The following is a 19,293-nucleotide window of genomic DNA, read 5'->3' on the forward strand; positions in this document are numbered from 1 at the left end:
TGAAATCAGGTGGGGCAGTGTTTCCTTGCCTCCTCCCCCCAGACTATCTTGCTGTTAATGGCCCATCATTGTCCTGCCGCATGACTCAGAGATAACTCCCTCCGGACTATCATCTGTTAATGAGCCCAATCAACACTTGGCCTCATGACTCATTACCCCATTGTGAGATGCTCCACCCAGGGGGAGGAACCAAGCATCCCATCCTGGCTATCAGCTGAGATTCTGAACACCAGAGACAACCTTTCCACTGGATTTCCAGAGGACAGGAGCTACATATCCACCACTGGACCTTCTGAGGAAGAGCAGACCCTTTTTTCTACAGGATCACCGCTTCAGGAGGACTGCAGCCACCACCCTGATTAACAGGGTGTCGGGGTGTGTCCTGAGTCTGTCAGTTTAACTCAGTGTTTTCTGCCTTTATTTTTTTCCTCCTTTTATTTCCCCATTAAATTGTTATTCTGACTTGGTGTCTCCCACTAGTTTGTTTTCAAACTATAACAATTCCAATGTAATGGAAGATGTGCCCACCTAAGGCTATGAACTACTATTTTACTAGAAAGAGCATTTACCAAACCTCACAAGAGATTTTGCAACAAAATGAAACATAAAGCCGAAAAATACGGCGGTGAAGACTTCAGTAGTTGCATGAAGTTCAAAATTTCAAACTCTCTACAGAAGCAACATCTGTTGAGGCAGAAAGCAATTTTGACCAGTCTCTAGATTGCAAACCCTGTGTACTGCTTATAGACACTTTTGGATAAGCTTTTAGCATTCAACAATGTAGATCCTGAGATATCTCCTTAAGGTCTCATTGCTAATGAGAACATGCAGTGGCCATTGTGGTCATGCCTCATTTATTTTGTAGACGTCTCCCTCCATAATGATGGTTACTGCTTACATTTTGGCATAAACACACTTGGTATGTACCACATGCTGTTTCTCAATACTATTGCAACGGTGTCCCTACAATTATGAGTGACAGTAAAGAGATCTAGGAATTTTAAAACTGAAAACAGCTTATTTCAGAAAAGGAAAAATGTGAAGCTGTTAAATGATGTGACACAGCACATTGCCCAGAACAGCAAAATCAGCTGTTTTGTGCCTACTTGTTCTATAACCTTTTTTTCTTTTTTTTTTTAAGTAACTATAACTTGAAACTTAGCCATATGGATGTCTGCATCATCCTGCAGAAGAAACATCTGACTTCTATAAACATTCGTATGACTGTTTTCAACACTACCCTTTTTCTGTTACTCTACTGTTGCTTGACTAAGGTAGACTGCACATCTGTATAGAAGTTTATTCTATGGATAAATCAGGTGACTTTCAATTACTGAACAAATAAAGTTCTGTAACTTGCTGTGGAAGAGAATAAGGAAGGTCAGAGAAAGTGCTGAGAGGGTTAGAAAGCAGAGTAGGACAGTTTATTAAGATTAACAGCTGCAGACTTGATGTTGCTAATGGCAAGACAGATTACACAAAACAGGTGAATCCTTTCACGAAGTCTTATGTCTCTTATATTCCTTATTACAAGGAGCTTACTCATAGCCCTGTAGCAAAACCCTGTGCCCTTCTCACCCAGCAGGATTTTTAAATGCTCAGTCAGGCTGGCTGGTTGAATGGACGAATCCTGCTAGCCAAGATCACCTCAGAGTTACCCTAATGTGCACGCTGTTATTGCTGACTGCCTGCATTTGTAAGCATTGATGGCAGATAGAGTCTTCATTTCAGAGTACGGGGTAGACAATCCACAGGCTGAAGAAAAACCCTGAGGCTTTTTATTAAAACATGGCTATTTACTGGGAAAAATAAATAAATAATTACATAAATAAATATCCAGGCTTCCTCATAATTTGCCTTCCAGAATAGCTGCTGTGCTGCTCAGTGCTGTCCCAAAGGCGGTAAGGGTACCCGCCTCATTAAAAGGTGCCTTAAAGACAACAGGCCTCCCGCCTACGCTAGCACTGTCCCCAGCCCGCCGGCAGACCCCGGGCTGGGGGACAGACCCGATCCGGCCCCAGCGGGCAGCCGAGCTCCGCGAGTGCGCACCGCCGCTCCGCGCCCGGCCGCGGGGCCACCGGCATACAGCCATCGGGGCCGTCCGACCTGCGCTCATCCCCGCCCCTGCTTTTCCGCACCCGCGAAAAGGAGGATTCCGGGCTGTATTTCATTTTTAATTGACTTACAGCCTCCTCCCCAACACCCCCGCACCGCCCCCCCTCCTCTCCCCGCCCTGGCTGCGCTTCCAGACACACTTTTCTTGTTGCAAACGGCGCGAGCATCAGGTGCGGGCAAGGAGGAGCGGCGCCGACCCCGCCTCCGAGATGCTGCTGCGGCATGGGGAGCCCGGGGCAGCGGCTGCGGGTACCCGGGTCCCCTGGCTCTGTCCCCATCCCCTCGGGGGTCGGCGGCTTTCCCGCACCGGCTGTTCCCCAGCCTGGCCGCCGCCAACAGCTGTGAAGAGGGGCCGGGGGATCCCATCCTGCTCGCTTGCACTTCTGTGGCACAAATCTTCCCTTATCCTCGTTTCTGCCCGCCGCCCCAGCGGTGCGCTTCGCTCTCTGTCCTTTCTTGCCGCCCTCCCCTCGCCGGGGCCAGGAGTGCCAGGGCCGCGGCGCTGCGGGAGTCAGGTGCCCGCTGCCGCGGCTCTGCAGGGCCGGCTCCCGGGACCGAGGGGGGACACAGTCCTTTCTGTTCATCCACTCCTCCTTTTCTCTTGTTTTCTACTGAGACCATTTCAGGTTCTCTCAATATTCTTATTATGAATATGTTTTCTCTACTGTATTCCCCCCCCCCCCCCCCCCCCCCATCTTCCCCCCCTGACCACTAGCCCACCTCAGTCTCGCCAAAGGGATGGGTGTTTGCGGTGGGATGTAGCTGGGGAGGAAGATAAATCCTAGTCGCGGGGGGAGGGCGGGAGAGAAAGGGAGAGATTTTGCAGTCGTCTCTGGGCTGATTGGAAGAGGTAATCATTTTATCTGCGGCCGGAGGATTAGCAGATAAAGTTTTATTGCTCCCTTTTGTGCGTGTGTGTGTGTCTTTGTGCGTGCGTGGGTGTGGGTGTGTAGAGGAAGAAGTCGCCTCTCAAGAGGGAAAATCTTTTCAATTTCCCTTTGGCAGGTGCAGGTCAAGGAGGAACTCATGAGCATTTTGTCTGATCCATGAACTGATTGGGAGAGGGGAAGCGATCCCTGTCCTCTTATCCTTCCTTTCCCAGTTTTGAAATCATTCCTTCCCCACCACCGCCGTCCTCCCGTCCTTCCCCTCCTCTTCCCCTTCCCCTTCACTGAATGAATGGAAGAGTCTCCACGGTTTTCTTCTGCTTCTCGCCCTGGACTGGAGAAGTGAGGGGGCATCTATCTATCCTCATCCATCTCTTTTTCGCTCCATCCATTCCCGAGGGGATTTCAGACTGTGCAATGTGTTTTCAGCCTCTTGCCGCTGCTACCACTTGATACTATGCTACGCGCAGGGAGAGGGTTTTGCAAAAATGGATTTCTTGTATTTTAAAGGATTTCTTCTCTAATAAGGTTCTCATTGCACACAAGTATGACTAAATCCCCTATTTGGTAAATCTTTCTCTACCCCACCCCTCCTCTTTGGGTTCCCTCCCGCCCGCCCCCACCCCTTCAGAGGAGCAAGCACAGGGAGCTGATGACGGACCCATTAATCCCTTCTTCAATGCATCAAAAGAAGCCGAAGGGCTGGAAGTCGCTGGGCTCGGAGTCCTGCAGAAAATGCTTCGATCTGCTTTTGGTTCTGTATGAAACTGGTGACTAGGGGCTCGGCTCGCTCCGCCGCCGCCGCCCGCCGGCACCTGGATGCGCGGGCCGCCGCCGCCGCCGCCGCCGCCTTGCCCGCCGCCGCCGCGATGCACCGCTCGCGGCGGTGCTGGTGATCGCTCGGGTGTGATGGGATTCAGCCGGCGGTGATCATTTGAAGGCGGTGAGGGAGAGCGAAGGAGAGGAAGGGCTGCTCCGCTCTGCTGTGTGTGGGCTTCGGGATTTTTTTTTTCTTTTTTTTTCTTCTCCTTCTTCTTCTTTTTTTCCTACTTCCATCCTCTCCCCGCCACTGGAAGTCCTCCCGTATCTAAATGGAATTAGTGGAGACCGAAGCCCCTTGTGTAAGGAACAGACATGACCCATGGGCGCAGCTTCTTTCACAGTGAGTATCTATTTCCCCCTTCCCACCCCCGACCGAGCTCTGCTGCCGCGCACGGGCTCCTGCCCTCCACTGCCTCCACACCTGGCGTAACGGGACGCCCAGACTCCCGCGGCGTGGGGGCGAGCTCCCTCCACGCACACACCGCATCCTCTCCCCCACCACGCTGCGGTGCACCGGAGGGGAGCCGGCGTCTGCCAGCGCCGTGGGGCGGGCGGCGGGACACGCTCCCGGGGGCTGGAGGCTTTCACCTGGGCGCGACGCGTCTGGTGGCTTTTGGCGTGCCGGGAGAGGGGGGAGTGGAGCTGCCCCCCGCCGGCCGTGGCTTGAACCGGCCGCCGAGGGCGAGGGGGCGCGGGGCAGCGCCGGGAGCCGCGGCGTCGGGGGGGCGGCCACACCGGGCACGGATCCCGGAGAGCTGCGGGGCGGGGGCGGCGCCTTCGGCTGAAATCCACCAGGATTAGCAAGCAGGCACCGAAATGTATCACCTCCTCTTCCAAGACCCCAGGGGCCTCAAGCTGCGCGGTGGGTCCCCCTCTCCCCCCTCTGTTTTGCAGAGGGTCCTCTGTTCTGAAGGGGCTTGACTGGACACAGTTCCTCCCAGCACTTCTCTGTGTGCCCACACCTGTACAATAGCGCTATGGCCAGGTATTGCTTGTCCAACAACTCTTTGCCAGGCTAAGCCACGTCCGTGCCAAATCACAGCCTCCTAAAAGCCTGGCCAAGAGATAAATCACTTAATGTACAGCTTGTAATGAAAAAAATGCACAGATCCAAAAAAGATGGAAAGATGCACAATCAGAGTGGCACTAGAAAGCACGATTATAATAACACCCACGATTAGGAGGGAAAGGGGGAGGAGGAAGACAGTGAGAATGCAACAAGAAATTTTGTGGAAACTTCTTTAAAATAATTCCCAAACCGAGATAATCGCAATATTGTCACTATGCTGCCGACGCTTCCCAAGTGACAGTTTTCAGTGAGTGAAGATTCCATGGTTGGTCTCCCTGGGGTCTTTCCACTGTCCCCCCCCTCGCCCCCCCCCCGCTCTCCGAAAAGCACTGTTCTTTTTCTGTGGCTTGAGAAAGAAGAAGGTGAGGGATCATAGAACAAAATGGTCCGCCTTGTCTGCTTAAAAAAATTGTATTGTGTTGGCTTCTCCCAAGAAGACCACAATTTTAGTTACTTTCTGGCAACATGCATATTTTGGTGCTGCTGTTAATAACACTAAAGCAAGAGGCTTTCTCCTTTTTTTTTTTTTTAATGGGAGAAATGTTTCATTTTATCTATCCAAATGTTAGATGTTATATATCCAGGATAAAACAAAAACCCCAAAACACTTAGTTTCTTAGTCTCTGCTTGTCTATTAGACTTTATTATCAAGATTATTTTGACTGCTTATTAATAATAAATACGGATATAATGACATGTTATTATAGCTCTATGCTTTGGATAAACAGCTCTGTGGTTTGGAAACCTCTTTTCTAGCAGTTACAGCTGGAACTGAAAAGACCTGTGGTTTTGTTTATCGTATTGGTAATAATATATCTGTGACTTGGACCAACTCTCCTTACTTCTCTAAACTCCACTTTTGTCCATATAGAAAATAAGGGGAAATCTGATAGATAAAGATGCTTGAAATGAACCTATAAGAATCAGATTTGAATTGTTATTAATTGCCTAAAAGAAACACTTCTCACATGGAGTTTGTTCGTCTGTCATGCGTCCTATTCTAGCTTCCACAAATTTGTGGGCAGAAGGAACACAGGCAGCTGATTCCATATTCTAATACCAATCTACTTTACACTATTCAGAAATTAGGTATTGTCTGTTGAAGTTTTCAGGCATAGATGCACTATGATCACTGCATGAAACACAGCTAAAGTAAATGAGCAACTTGGTAAAGGGGTGATTCCTGCCTTGCTGTTGGATTTTGGCACAGTCAACAGGCAGAATCCCAGTTAGCATGTATTTCCAGAATTCATCCCTGAGGAAAGTAAGGGCGTGAATGGCTGGGTAGCTTTCAGATCTGAGCAGAAGATGTAGTGTTCTCACTGAATGCCCATGAAACAGAAGAGTTTTAACTATCAGTGCTGCCAACATCCGTCTCTAGGGGCTTGAGCCTGACCAAGAAATAGTGAATATGCTGCCAAGCCTTCATTTTCCCAGAATTTCAATCTTACCCTGCTTAATAGGGCAGCCATCATCCATGCCTCAAACCCTCTGTCATGTGGGAAAGGTCAAAGACATAGAAATAGAGATATCAATGCCATCAGAATACTGGAAATATGGAGACTGGATTCCTTTGGTGTGAAAATTACACAAAAATTGCCATAAAAAAAGGTGGAAATGGTGAAAGCACCATCATGGAAATGTTCATAGTTACTAGCCCATGGTGGCTTTTGATGTCTCTTGGGGATAATAAGAAGAAATTATGCCATTCAATTACTTTGATTAAAGACCACTGGTCCATCAGTTGCTCATCACAGTCATCAATAACAACAACAACAAAAAGAACAAACAAACAAACACAAAAAAACCCAAAACCTGACTGATCCAAAAGGCTCTGAATAAGCATGCAATTTCATTTCCACCTTAAGTTCACTGCAGCCTGGGTACTGTGTTTGGGCTTAATGCCAAACTAGCTGGGGCAAAGCCCCAAGCACTCCAAGAACTGATGTATCTGTTCTCTTCTGCTCTTGCTATTCCACTTTCTCTGATAGCCAAAGAAGATATGAATGATGACAAGAAAATCAGTGTGTGATTTCTTCATCAGGTAGCTAGGTAGTCACTTTGATCTTCCAAATTAGTCTCATTATGACTCTGCTAAGGGTTTGCCTCTTAGCCTTTTCTAGTTAAACTGTTATATTTGGAAACTCCCAGAAACCCAGTAATTATCTCCAGGTCAAAGTCCATTTCAGAAAGGTTGCATTTGTTTCCAACAGGTGTAGTTGTCCTACCATGGTTAGAGACAGTAGATACCTATCTGTAAAATGGGCTGCAGATTCACTGCAGCAAAAGCAACACCCTCTCGACAAGTCAAACAAACTAGATTAATGAGATTGTTAAGCACACACAATAATTTACTTCACTAGAGATTTGCAAATGCTTTGATGGATGTGAAGAACCCAACCCCTTACTTCTTTCCTACTCCCAGTCCTCATTTTCAGATTTTATTATGCTGGAGAGAGAGACATTGGTGCATACAGTGGCACTGAAATTTAGTCTCCCTCTGTTAAAATCAGTCACTTTTCTACTACTGACACAAACTACTATTATATAAATAAGTATTGATAAATTTTTTTTTCTCTAATATTAAAGAAAAGGAAAAAATATGAGGAGAACATCAGTGCCTGTGGATTTTGTTTTAAACCCAAAAGATCTTATCTTTATTTGTTTATTTGGAAAGATAAGTACTTATAAGAACAGGCCACAAAGAAACTTGTTTATATAATATGTGCAATTAAAAGAAGCAAGTAAACATGAAACTTTTTCTTTACATTAATTCTATTTAATTTGTATTCTTGTGAGATATATGTGTACAACTGATTTGATTGCAGGAACTATCACTCTGTGATATTTAATGCATATTTCTCTTTCAGTTGTAGCAAGTCTAATCATCCTACATTTTTCTGGGGCAACCAAAAAAGGAACAGGTATGTAAACTTAGACATTTTTGTAAGACAATATATTTGAGACCAAAATATGGATTTGAGTTTTTAGTTTAGTTTTTGAAATTTTTAGTAGCTCATTTATTTCCAGTGTCTGCCCTTTGTCCATTTTTTTGGAGTATTCACATGCCTGTACACATTCAAAAAATCCAGAGGTACTCACCAGGCTCAGTCTGACTCTAACTAAAGACTGTAAAATACTCCCACTTTCAAATTGGGAAGTCCAGTTTGGACACTCAGCTACCTACACTTAAAATCTTTTTTCTTGTTGAAGTATTATTAAAAACCTGAAATTGGGTATCATGGGTGCATCTGTGCAGGGGGAGTATAGAAAGAGATTCTTGAAAGCCTTGGATTGCTCAGTGTGAGGGAGAGCCAAGCAGAGAATGCTGCTAAGCCCAGCGTCTGTCTGAACCGGTGTCTGAATGCACAGTCCCTGCAGGCCAGAATTAATTTCAGGAAGTTAGAGTCCATGTCATACTCTGCCTGGATACAAACCAGGGTGAAGAAGAATTGCCTGCAGATTATAAATCAGATCTCAGATGGTTAATATCATCCTTGAAAGGTGCCTGTTTTTCTCCATTGATTGTAAGAGGGAGCCTCAAACACCTTTACTCTACACACCAGGGAATTAAGTTATGTGGGACAGTCATTTGATATTAGATACCTCATTCAGAGTAACACTGGTCTAGAATCTACTATCCTTCCTTTTAATAGCAGCTTAGATATATTTCATTCTCGAAGGTCTATCTCATTTACCCTACTTGTTAAAGAATGATGCTCAGGAAGGGATCCCTCATTTTCTTCAGCTCGAACTGGCCCAAACCTTTGTCTCCAGTCTCTCTGCCAGAGTACAGGAAGAAATGCAAGAGATGCAGGGCTAGGAAGAAAGCAAACAAGAAGGTCTGACTCTGCTCTGGGATGATTCACTTAGGAGAAGGGAAGTTCTGGGCTGTGAGTCCTGGCCTCAGAGCTATTTATTAATTTTACAGCAAACAGCAAGATAAAAATAATCTATGAACCAGATTCCAGGAATTCCCCTGTCTACCTCTGTCCGGTGAATAGAGTAAATATGCTGCAGATTTAAAACAGCTTCTATATATGATCATAATTCTCTGGGTTATTTCCTTGATTTTGTGACCAATATATTCCTGTATTACGGCATGAAGCTTGCTGACAGAGCACATGCTTGAGCTTTTTGAGATGTATGAGTGGGAAATTCATGTCTTCCAATTTTCAAGCACGTGCTTTCCCTAGAAAGTTATTATTTTAAAAGCGTACAAATTTGTTTTCCCCTAGACATCCAAGCCTCTCCTCTGCTTTGAAAAAGTGTTTTGAGTAAGAATTATATGTTTTTACCCCAAAGAACAGCCTTCTTTTCCTCTAATCAATAATCATACTCAGTCTTAACAGAGAAAAGTTTGAGGCCACTGACAGAAAGGGGCTGTTGTATTTATCCTGTAAAAGAGTTCTAAGTGTCATGTGGACATAATAATTTGTGAGCTAATTATATAATGCTTAATGTCATCATTTTACAGAAAAGCAAACTTCTTCCGAAGGACAGAGACCAGTGCAGTGTGGATCTTGGACAAAATATGCAGAAGGAGGGATCTTCACTTCTCCAAATTACCCCAACAAGTATCCTCCGGACAGAGAGTGCGTCTACATTATAGAAGGTGACCAAAAGAAGAATCTTTATATTTTACCATCAACTGAATTAAAAAGAATGTTTTATTTTACTATATGGGAAGAATAGGTAAAGTCATGGTAATAAATCTTTTCAAGACACAAGATTTAGAGAACCGCTTGATTTCTATCTTGATATAACTTATAAATTAGTTGAGGTGGTAAGTATGTGTGACTCAGTAATAAGCAGAGCAATTTATTTCAGGATATTTAGAGAATTAATAGAACCTAAAATGCTGTAACGTGACAGAAGAAAGGATATTTTAAAATGAGTAGTAGAAGTGAACACAGGAAACAAAAATGCTTTTGACTTTCATGCAAACATTTTAAACTTCCCATAACTGAATCAGAGATGACAAGCTTAGCTAGGCAAGGTACAGTAAAAGAAGTTGTACAAAAAATACCCATATAGTGAGTGTAAAGATTATTTTCCATCCAGTTGTTCATAAGAAACGAAAATGAAAAAAGCCCAACGTACAAAATAAAACTAGAAAAGAATAAACATTAGCATGAAGCACTAAGACTTAGTTTTTAAAGAGTAGACAATTGCAGGCATGGAAGTGATGTAGGAAAGGCTAAAGGTGTATTACAAACAAATTGTGTGGTTTCTTTTCATTAGTCTTAGTACAATGGATATTGGAGGGATTGTTGTAATAATGAATCTGTGGAAAGAAATAGAGATTAGATCCTGTCAGAGCTCAGAAAAGATGAATCAGGTACTGTATAGTAAGACCCTGGAACCAATAAGATTCTTTCATGAGTTGTGAATACATGTTGAATAAAACAGTGATGCTCTTCTCTCCATGCTTCATTTAGAGAATTATTAATTAATTAATGATGGAGCCAGGAATTATAGAAATAGTTATTTTATCAAAGACGCAGGTAGTACCAAGATGTATTTCCAAAAATATATAGCTGATTTAAATTGAATTAGCTGCCCTAGACCCACACACACTATGAACTTTTAGAGAGGCAAAAATCAGAGCAAAATGACTGAATTCCACGTAGGTGCTAGATAACTCGACTGAAGTCAGAAAAGGTGCTTATAAACAATGTAGGCCAAACAAGCTCTTAAGAGAAAATTTATGCTAGTCTGTCTTTGTATATAAGTCTGAAATTTAAGCAGATGTATGGTAAATATTTAAATTCCTTCATAGTTTAATAATTGGTTTAAAATAATATTTTTTTTAAAAAAAGATAAATGTATAGGTTCAAAATACACAACCTAGCATTTTTTTTTTCTGGTTACACTTATGTTGTTAGATCCAGGTGTTTTTGCATATATTGATCAAATTACCTAACACTCCTGTGAGACTGGGAAGAAGCAAGCTTGTTTTATCTCCAAAGATCTGAAACATGGGATGTTTTATCATTAAAGAGAAAGGGTGTAGAAAAAACCCCACCATCTTTGTAAATTTAGTCCCATATCTCAGGTCATGAGATGTTCCTCCTCACAGTAAGAGCGTGCCTGAAAGTCCAGTGTTGCAAAGACTTTTGTCTTTATTATAGTACTTAGGTACTTACAAAAACATAGTTAATATACTAAAATAATGTGATTTAAAATACCTAAAAATGTAAGTGCCTAAGAAAAATTTAAGAAGGAAATATTTAGTCAACCAGCTTATATGACGAAGGCAAAATTCCACATTGACAAGTTTAGAGCAATGTATAGAAAAAAGAGTAAACTCAACAGGCATCTGGTTATAATTTATTGGAAAATTAAATCTTGTAAAAACCAGTTGAACACAATATTGTTTATGGCACTGATATTTTCTTCTTCCCATTCTGCCTAATCAACAGTTTGGATTGCAGCTGGACATTTTAAAACCCACAATGGAAGTAGTTCTATCAGCACATAATTTGATGACAGCCATGGACAACGCACAACATTCTCAGATCTGATCTCCCCATGTCTATTTCTGTCTCCTAAAAAAATCAGGAATAGTCATGTCTGTCTGGAAAATGTCATAAAAAAAAGCAGAGATATAGTAAGATGTCTGAACAATAATATTTTAAAATGTGGCAGATTTAAAAAAGAAGTCAAAAGAAGTACTGAAGGTTAACAAAAACTTTTTTGTAGTGAGAATAAATTATTTGTCCATATTTATTCTTTTTGCAACATATAAAAATGGCAGAAAATGATAAAGAAGGCTAAAAAGTAGAAACTTTTCCCCAAATCTTTTATATTCTGTGGAACTCATTGTCATAAGAGACTGAGGTTAAAGGATTACAAAAAAGCCATATTAATCATTTTACTGATAGCAGTCTTTGAGATCAGATAACAATCTGTGGAAATTGTGAATAATCCTGACTAATGGAGGACATAAGTATTTTAGAGTAAGACAGAAACATCTCCATATGCATTTTATTTCTATATTTATTATTGAAATTTCAATATGCTTCAATAGCTTCTGAATCCAGTTGGATGCCAAGTACCAAAGTAGAGGGACAGTTTAGGTGATCTATAACATCATCCCCCCATTGCCATCTCCCTGTTGTATGTCTCAGGGAGTTCAGCATACCAGGACTGTATATGCCATACTGAAAGCTCTATGGTGTGAGTGTAAATACATATATGAATCACTAGGTTCTTTCTTGGCTGCTTGAATTCATTCTGTCATTTATTTGTTATCAAAAAGTCTTAGGGAAAATTCAAACGTAATTCCTAGTGACTTTAGTGGTCTTCACTAAGGACTCCAGCTTGTAGTATGTTGTAAACAATTGAATTTCATCTCATTTTTTCTCTTCACATTGTAGCTCAACTGATATGTATGCAAGCCTTTCATCATGTTGAAATTACTTTGGTGAAGTAAAGGAGCTGGCAAAAGTTGCAATGGTCATAGACTCTGAATTTCTAAAAGAGAAGAGGATTTCTGAATGCAGAGGCTTCTATCCTAGCAGTCAAAGATATAAGCAAATCAAACAGCTGGAAATTTCTTAGATTATTTTTCTTTTTCTCTCTTTTTTTTTTTAAATTCTGTTTTAGTAGTTATGATAATGAACTCTTGGGAAAACTAGGAATTTTAAAGTCTGGGTTGAATGCCTTTCTAAAAATCTAGAAATGATGGACTCTGTACAAAAATTGTTATGCTATGGTGGAGTGTCAGAAGTGAGGCTTGGAGGAGGAGTGTACAACTCCGCAAGGAACTTCTGATGAATCCCATTTGCCATCCCAAAATGCAATGAGAATTTGTTATTTTTGTTTGTTTTGGTTTGTTTTTTTTTCCTTTCAGTCTTATTTGGCATATAGAAAACATAGAGATTAGCTGAGTGTTTGGCCAAATTTCACCCTTATTTTGCATATTCATGATTCTAACCTGACAAAATTCACAGCTGCCCAGAACAATCACAGCAGTGACAGCATTAGCGTTTGCCAGACTGCAGAACATTTGGCGTATGTGCTACAAAGGGAAATTTGCACAGGAAATTTTGTAGGAGCAAAAGCTTTTATTCATATTAAAATATTTGGGGAGCAGGATAGTCATACTTTACACACTATAACTTGAGAATTGGTTTGGCAATCCTGTAAGTAAAATACCTGTAAAATTTTAGCCATTCTTCAGCTTTTAATAATTAAGTTCAGCTTATTTATAAACATAGAATTGCTTTACGGAGATATGAAATAAATCTTCCACTTTACATGTTTGAGCATGTAGAGTTAGCACTCTTGAAGGTCTCATGTTCTCATAAAAGACTATTAAGCTCTTTCATTCTAGATATTTCACAGGTGTTAGAAAACTGTCATGTTACCACTGAATGAAAATCCTCTGCTCTAGGTCCTTTTGTATTTCACAGTGATTTGTGTGTTCAAAAAAGTTTTCATAAAAACAATGAAAGAATCCTCTTTTGAAATGAAGATAAATGTGGTTTTCTTACCAATAATAGCAGGACAACCAGAAGGAATGACGATTATTGAAACTATTAGTAGGGTAGCAGCTCATAGAGATGGGAGTAGGTGTTGAGTTCAGTTTCTCATTTCCATGCAGTGTGGCAAATTGAAACAGATTTTTTCACTTAACTTCAGCTGTCACTTAGACAGACTTAGAAGCTGATCAGAATTAAAACCTTAATTGTGTAGTCTTACTGCAACTGTTTTACTGCAAGCTGGAACCCAATGACTTTTTTTTTCATTGGATGTAAAATCTCAAGACAGCACTTGTTTAAGATAATTAGATGAAAAGTATGACAAGACATGCAAATATTAAGTTGGTCTTTCCACAGTATTAAACATTTTTGAAGAAAGCTAATTAAAGTTAAATATGGAAGTTTTGAGATTTGAAATCAAATCATTTTATGAGACAATATATTATTCAATATATTTCATTTGGAGTTGACAACAACTTTTCCTGACATCGTAACCACAAAAGAAGTCCTGAAGATGTGAATGGGCTTTACCTGTGAATAAGGATACTAGAAATGAACACTCCATCCCTCCTTTTCTGATTAGATGCCCAGATGCCAATCTAGTCTGGAAGATTTATATATTCTGGATTTTTTTTTTTTTGTTTTATTTTTCTGTAGGTACACATGCATTATTATTAGTGACTATTCTGGACTTGGTCCCAGCTTATTTCTGTAAGTTTTACTGTGACCTCATTTACAGATGCTTTGTTGCAAAAGCTGTGGCACAAGATGTATATTTAAACAATAGCTGCTTGTTCTATCTTGTATTTAGCAAAGAAAACCCTTATTAAAGCCAGAGTATAAGTGTGAAATTATACCATTTTTGCTAAAAGGAACTTAAAGTTGAAAATGTGAATTATGTGTTTTCATCCCTTATGGTCATTTCTAGGAAGCGTTGATTAATTTTGTGTCTTATGTAGATTATTGCAAGCAAAACACTTAACCATTAACTAAATATGAAAGACAAGATGAAGAACAGAGGTGCATTTAAAAGCACTTGATGAAAAGGTTGTGGATGTGTGTTGCACCCAGGAGTTACGCACAGTTACAGAAACATGAAGTTTTCCTACTGGCACGGCCAAAATGATGCCAGAATGTGACTTTACATTTAAGGAGTGTGAATGGGCAGTGGTCCAGCCCTCAAATTCAGTCTCCAGCCTTGTTTTATCTCCAGTGGAGAAGTGGTGCTAATGAATGTTCAATGCTCCATTCTTAGAGTGAAGTAGACTCTATGGGACTTTTGGGGAAAAGTGGAAACTCTTGAGCCGTCCTGGAGCTGATGCGATTCTCTCTGATCCTTTAGCAAGATCTGAGCTTCACTAGGAAAAGCCTCATCTTGACTTTGTTGAAAAATAAATAAAAGCAGAATGGTTTAAACTGTAGCAATATTCTGATCATAAAACTGGTTGGCAATGTGAGATTCAGAGACCTACGTGGAGTTTGTGGAAATTGTGCTTTTTCTCAGGTTGTGCATTCACCTAGTCAATAGATGTCATGTGTAACTGTAGGCCTAATTCTAATTTGCCCACAATCTTTCCTTTTGTATTATACCAAGGCTAGAGCTGGCTCTAGGGCTCCTTTTCAACACCAAAAATCATGTCAAATGACTGAACTAAGCTCTGAGGGCCCTGTGGCCATTTCTAACATGTTACATGACTCTTGAAAACAAACACCTGTTAAGGGCTGAACTATGGGTCAGCACTTGTAATGCTTTTCTTGGTATGGAATAAGGCAGCAGAAAAGAAAGTTTGTAAAGGACAAATATGTTATGATAATGGCACAAGCCATTTTTGAAGTACTTTGTGGCTGTGGGAAGCACAAAAGCCATACACTGTGTTATGCTGCTGTATGACACTAACAGTTGTAGGAGAATTGATCTTCATATCTAGTTTGTGACATTAAAACATTACAATTAACTCTAGGCAGGTTAATAGCATAACATTGGAGTCGTGCATGTCTAAGACTTTCAAGCCATGATGAACATTCTTAAGATTACCTGAAGTGTTGTCAGGATAGAATTTCTGACATCTGACTGTGGTCCTTAGGTGAATGATGAACAGTTCTCAACAAATCTCCTTAAATGGAATAGGAGCATGCAGAATATAATCCCAGACTGAAAGTTGTTGATTGCTCTCTTCTGTCCTAGTATTGCTTAGTTGAGTTTAAATCAATTATTTTTATAAAAGTGTAAAGTCAAGGATAGAAACATCTCAATAAAATTAATCAATGACATCTTCAGGTATTTAATCTTTCACTATAATCTAAAAATATTTACTTTGGTCTTCAAAACTCACCAAACTCAACATCACTATGACCTCCCTTAGAATCTTTATTATCTGACCCTACTTTTGTAAATTTTTTTGTACTTTCAAGGAGGTTAATTTTCCACAGTCTGTGAATTTGGTGCAATTATAGGTGAAACATAAACCGTTGCTTTTGCTATTGAATTTGTATCACAAATTTCCTGTAAATTGGTATCAATAATGACAAGTCAATAATAAGTACTTCCCTGAATGTGCACTTCTTCAGATTGAGAACAGTAAAAAAGGTTTCTTTCTCATGTTAAATTAAATGTTTTAATAAATATCAATCATCCAATTATATTAGCATTGTAAGTAAAGCTGCTAAAATAATCTTTCTTATCAGATAACATGTTTTATTAACTTGCCTCTTAAATGATCCTCATAAAATGAGGCTGTATTTATTTACATGAAATAGTTGTAAAAGGGATCTATGTGGTCTTATGTAAAGGTTTCAAAATTTACCTAATATCTTCTTACTCAGTTAATTTTAAATAGTATCTCTTCTTTATGCGATTAATGAGTTCATGCCAAAAACTTCATTTTAAAACATTTCAAAATCCAAACAAGGTTTAAGTTCTGGTCGCACTGACAGTTTTCTTATTACTCTGGAGGAAAGAAATGTAGAGATACTGACTCCTGGAGTGGCTGCAGTTTCCATGCTAAGCTTATGCACTCAGCATGGAGTTTGATCTTGCATATTTTCATGAGAAAAGAACGGTAACTCTGGCAAAGCTCATAGCAATACAAACCTCTTTTGATATGTGTAAAGTGTCGGACATGATCCCATGAGAGGCACAGCGGGCAATGACACAACAAATTCTTGTCTTAGTAGAGGGCTTTGTCAGCAAAAGGCTCTAACGCACTGTGCTCTAGATGTGGAAGGCACACAGTTTTTGCTATGGACAGCATTAAGTGTAGAAAACAGTGAACCTCTAGGAGGCTGCCTCTGATAAAATACATAGATCAAACCATGTTATTTTTCCTCCTTTTAATAAAATACTATATTTCTACCAGTTACTTTTTTGCTTTATACAGGAGATGCCAGGGAATATTTGTTTTAGAGATCATTTCATCTCTAGACTTTGTACCTATCACTAAAGATGGACTTTTTTAATGTCTGGTTAAGTGACCACTATGAAGTTCCTTCAAGGTTTTCAGTATATCATTTGCTCTTCAATTATCATGCTTATCTAGTTCCTTAAGTGCGAATTAACTGCATTTGTTCTTATGTTTCCAATGAGATGATAAATAATTCTGCGTATAAGCAATTACACTCCAGTTTGTCAGTGCAATACATATAGGAGCATAATCTGTCCACTTGTGCTACACAAACTGTAGCACAGTTCTGATCAGCTTTTTCTTCATCATCTTTGACAGTACTAGGTATAAAAATGTATTCTGCTTAACACCCCTCCCCCAAATAAAAGAGAAAAAATATTTTTCTAAATATGTAAGTTTCTTAGAAAGATTATATGTCTGAAGAAATTGTTCCTGACTATATCTTTCTTTTCATCATAAATATCTCTCTTAGCTTTACTAAGCACTGCTGTTAAGAGTACTTTTTTTAAAAGGAAAACAGTAGACAAGTAACCTGACTCTGTGAAATCTATAAAAAATACAGATATACTAATTTTCAAACAAGTTTTTAAACAAAATGTTAAGATGCATGCAAAATTGGTATCTTTGATTTTCTTCAGTTTTGCTTTAGTTTTGAAGGGTCTTGGGTTAGAAAAATATTAAGATAATTTTCTTTTTGTCTCTAGCTGCTCCTAGACAATGCATTGAACTACACTTCGATGAAAAATATTCCATAGAGCCTTCTTGGGAGTGTAAATTTGACCATATTGAAGTACGAGATGGACCTTTTGGCTTTTCCCCAATCATTGGACGTTTCTGTGGACAGCAAAATCCACCCATGATAAAATCCAGTGGCAGATTCCTGTGGATTAAATTTTTTGCTGATGGTGAACTGGAATCTATTGGGTTTTCTGCTCGGTATAATTTTACACCTGGTAAGTACAAACCATCAAACCTTTTAATAGAAAAAGCTTATCATGATAACTTTTCTAACGATGTATTATCTTGCTGTTGAATAATATCTTTAGCTGGGACTTTGTTTATTATCAAGGAAGGTATTAATAGGAAATTGATAGAGGTCATATGTATTTTTGCATAGCAAGTAAGGCTTATTCAAGGGAAAAATTTTCAGATTCTGAAGTTTTTAAAAGTATTTTTTTCAAGTGAATGCTATTACAGAAAACCATTCAAAACGTTTCATGGGAAGTTATGTGTTTTATGCTTGACTGTTACACTGTACAGCTTTTCTTTCAAAAAGATCATTGATAAAGTATTCTAATAAAAAAATGTAATTATCTCAGAAAATTCCATCATTGCTTTTCCACTTCACCAAACATTTCCCCAGCTGAGGAGTAGAATAGTTCTTCTTTCTCAATAAAGCAAACTATTACAAATATTACCAGAGGACATGAGAGGTTCCAACAGTAACATGTATTAAATATTTTTCTAAAAAGGCTGTAAATCTTAATTGCAATTGTACCAGTATTCCTAGCCACTGTTTAAATTTAATTTATTAAAGTAAAACAAAATTCATAGTCATACTTTTGATTAATTCCCTTGCTCCCCCACTTATTAACAAAAGATTGCTGATTTTAAATGTCTTCTTGGGCTGCAGCTACACTATACTGCACTGCACTGCACTGCTGGATGTGACGTGGTTCTATGACTTATGTTTTGAGTGATGAGTCATACTTCAATATAGCTCACTCTAAAGCACTGTAATTATTATGTATTTTTGTCAATTATGTCACTATTGTTTCAGCTGAATTGTTGTATTAGGTTGAACAATATTCTCTACAATATCACCCAAAATTAGCAGACCCAAAATTCTTCCTTAATCATGCCAGTACCCTCATAGAAGATGGCAGGTCTACATGCTCTATGTTGTTCTTCTTTTTGGTTTTCTTTCATTAATGGAAGGAAAATAGCTATAAAATTAATCAGCATAGTTAAATTTTCTTTCAAGTCAAGGATACTGTTTTGCAGTGGGTAAACGTATTTAGAAGGTTCAAGATGGCAACAGAAGACAGAATTTCTGTAGCAAATAATCTGATAGCCAGGTATATATATCTATTGTAAATTCCAAGACAACGGACAAAATTTTGTTGTAATCATGCATGTCCACTCTGAAAACGGAGTTAAATTTTTATTTCTCATTTACCATGGGTCTGTGGGCTTTTGCCATTTCCTCACCCTGTGCCATAAGAGCTTTGCTTTAGATTTCTTGACCTTTTTTTTGACAAAGGGTTGTACATTATGGTTGAAAAGATACCCATAGCACAATCTTCAGCTTACTCTGTCTAAAAAAACTCTCAAGTAAAAGACAATTTAATGGATCATGTTTTATCCTCATTCCTTTTCTACTGATGTAAGGAGAATTTCTACACAAGGATCAGTGCTGGTAAACTGATACAGCAGCATAAATTATTCTAGACTTCAGATGGAATAGCTGTATCTTTTTTCTTCCTTGTTTCTTTCTTTTTTCCCCTCCT

The 19,293-nt window shown here is 39.7% G+C and overlaps 1 protein-coding gene across 3 annotated transcripts in view; it reads left to right on the plus strand.

Moving 5' to 3' along the window:
- Nucleotides 1-4,136: 4,136 nt before the first annotated feature.
- The window catches only part of NETO1 (neuropilin and tolloid like 1), a gene marked incomplete at both ends in the record, with an annotated part of 61,475 nt that continues 46,318 nt past the window's right edge, over nt 4,137-19,293 (plus strand). For all 3 annotated transcript variants that reach the window (XM_082282829.1, XM_082282830.1, XM_082282831.1), the window contains 4 exons: nt 4,137-4,164; nt 7,764-7,817; nt 9,371-9,508; nt 17,488-17,736. In XM_082282829.1, coding sequence (XP_082138955.1) covers nt 4,137-4,164; nt 7,764-7,817; nt 9,371-9,508; nt 17,488-17,736 — 469 coding nt within the window. The remainder of the gene's footprint in view (nt 4,165-7,763; nt 7,818-9,370; nt 9,509-17,487; nt 17,737-19,293) is intronic.

Source organism: Coloeus monedula, assembly GCF_965178545.1.
Source record: "Coloeus monedula genome assembly, chromosome: 1".
Taxonomy (NCBI): domain Eukaryota; kingdom Metazoa; phylum Chordata; class Aves; order Passeriformes; family Corvidae; genus Coloeus; species Coloeus monedula.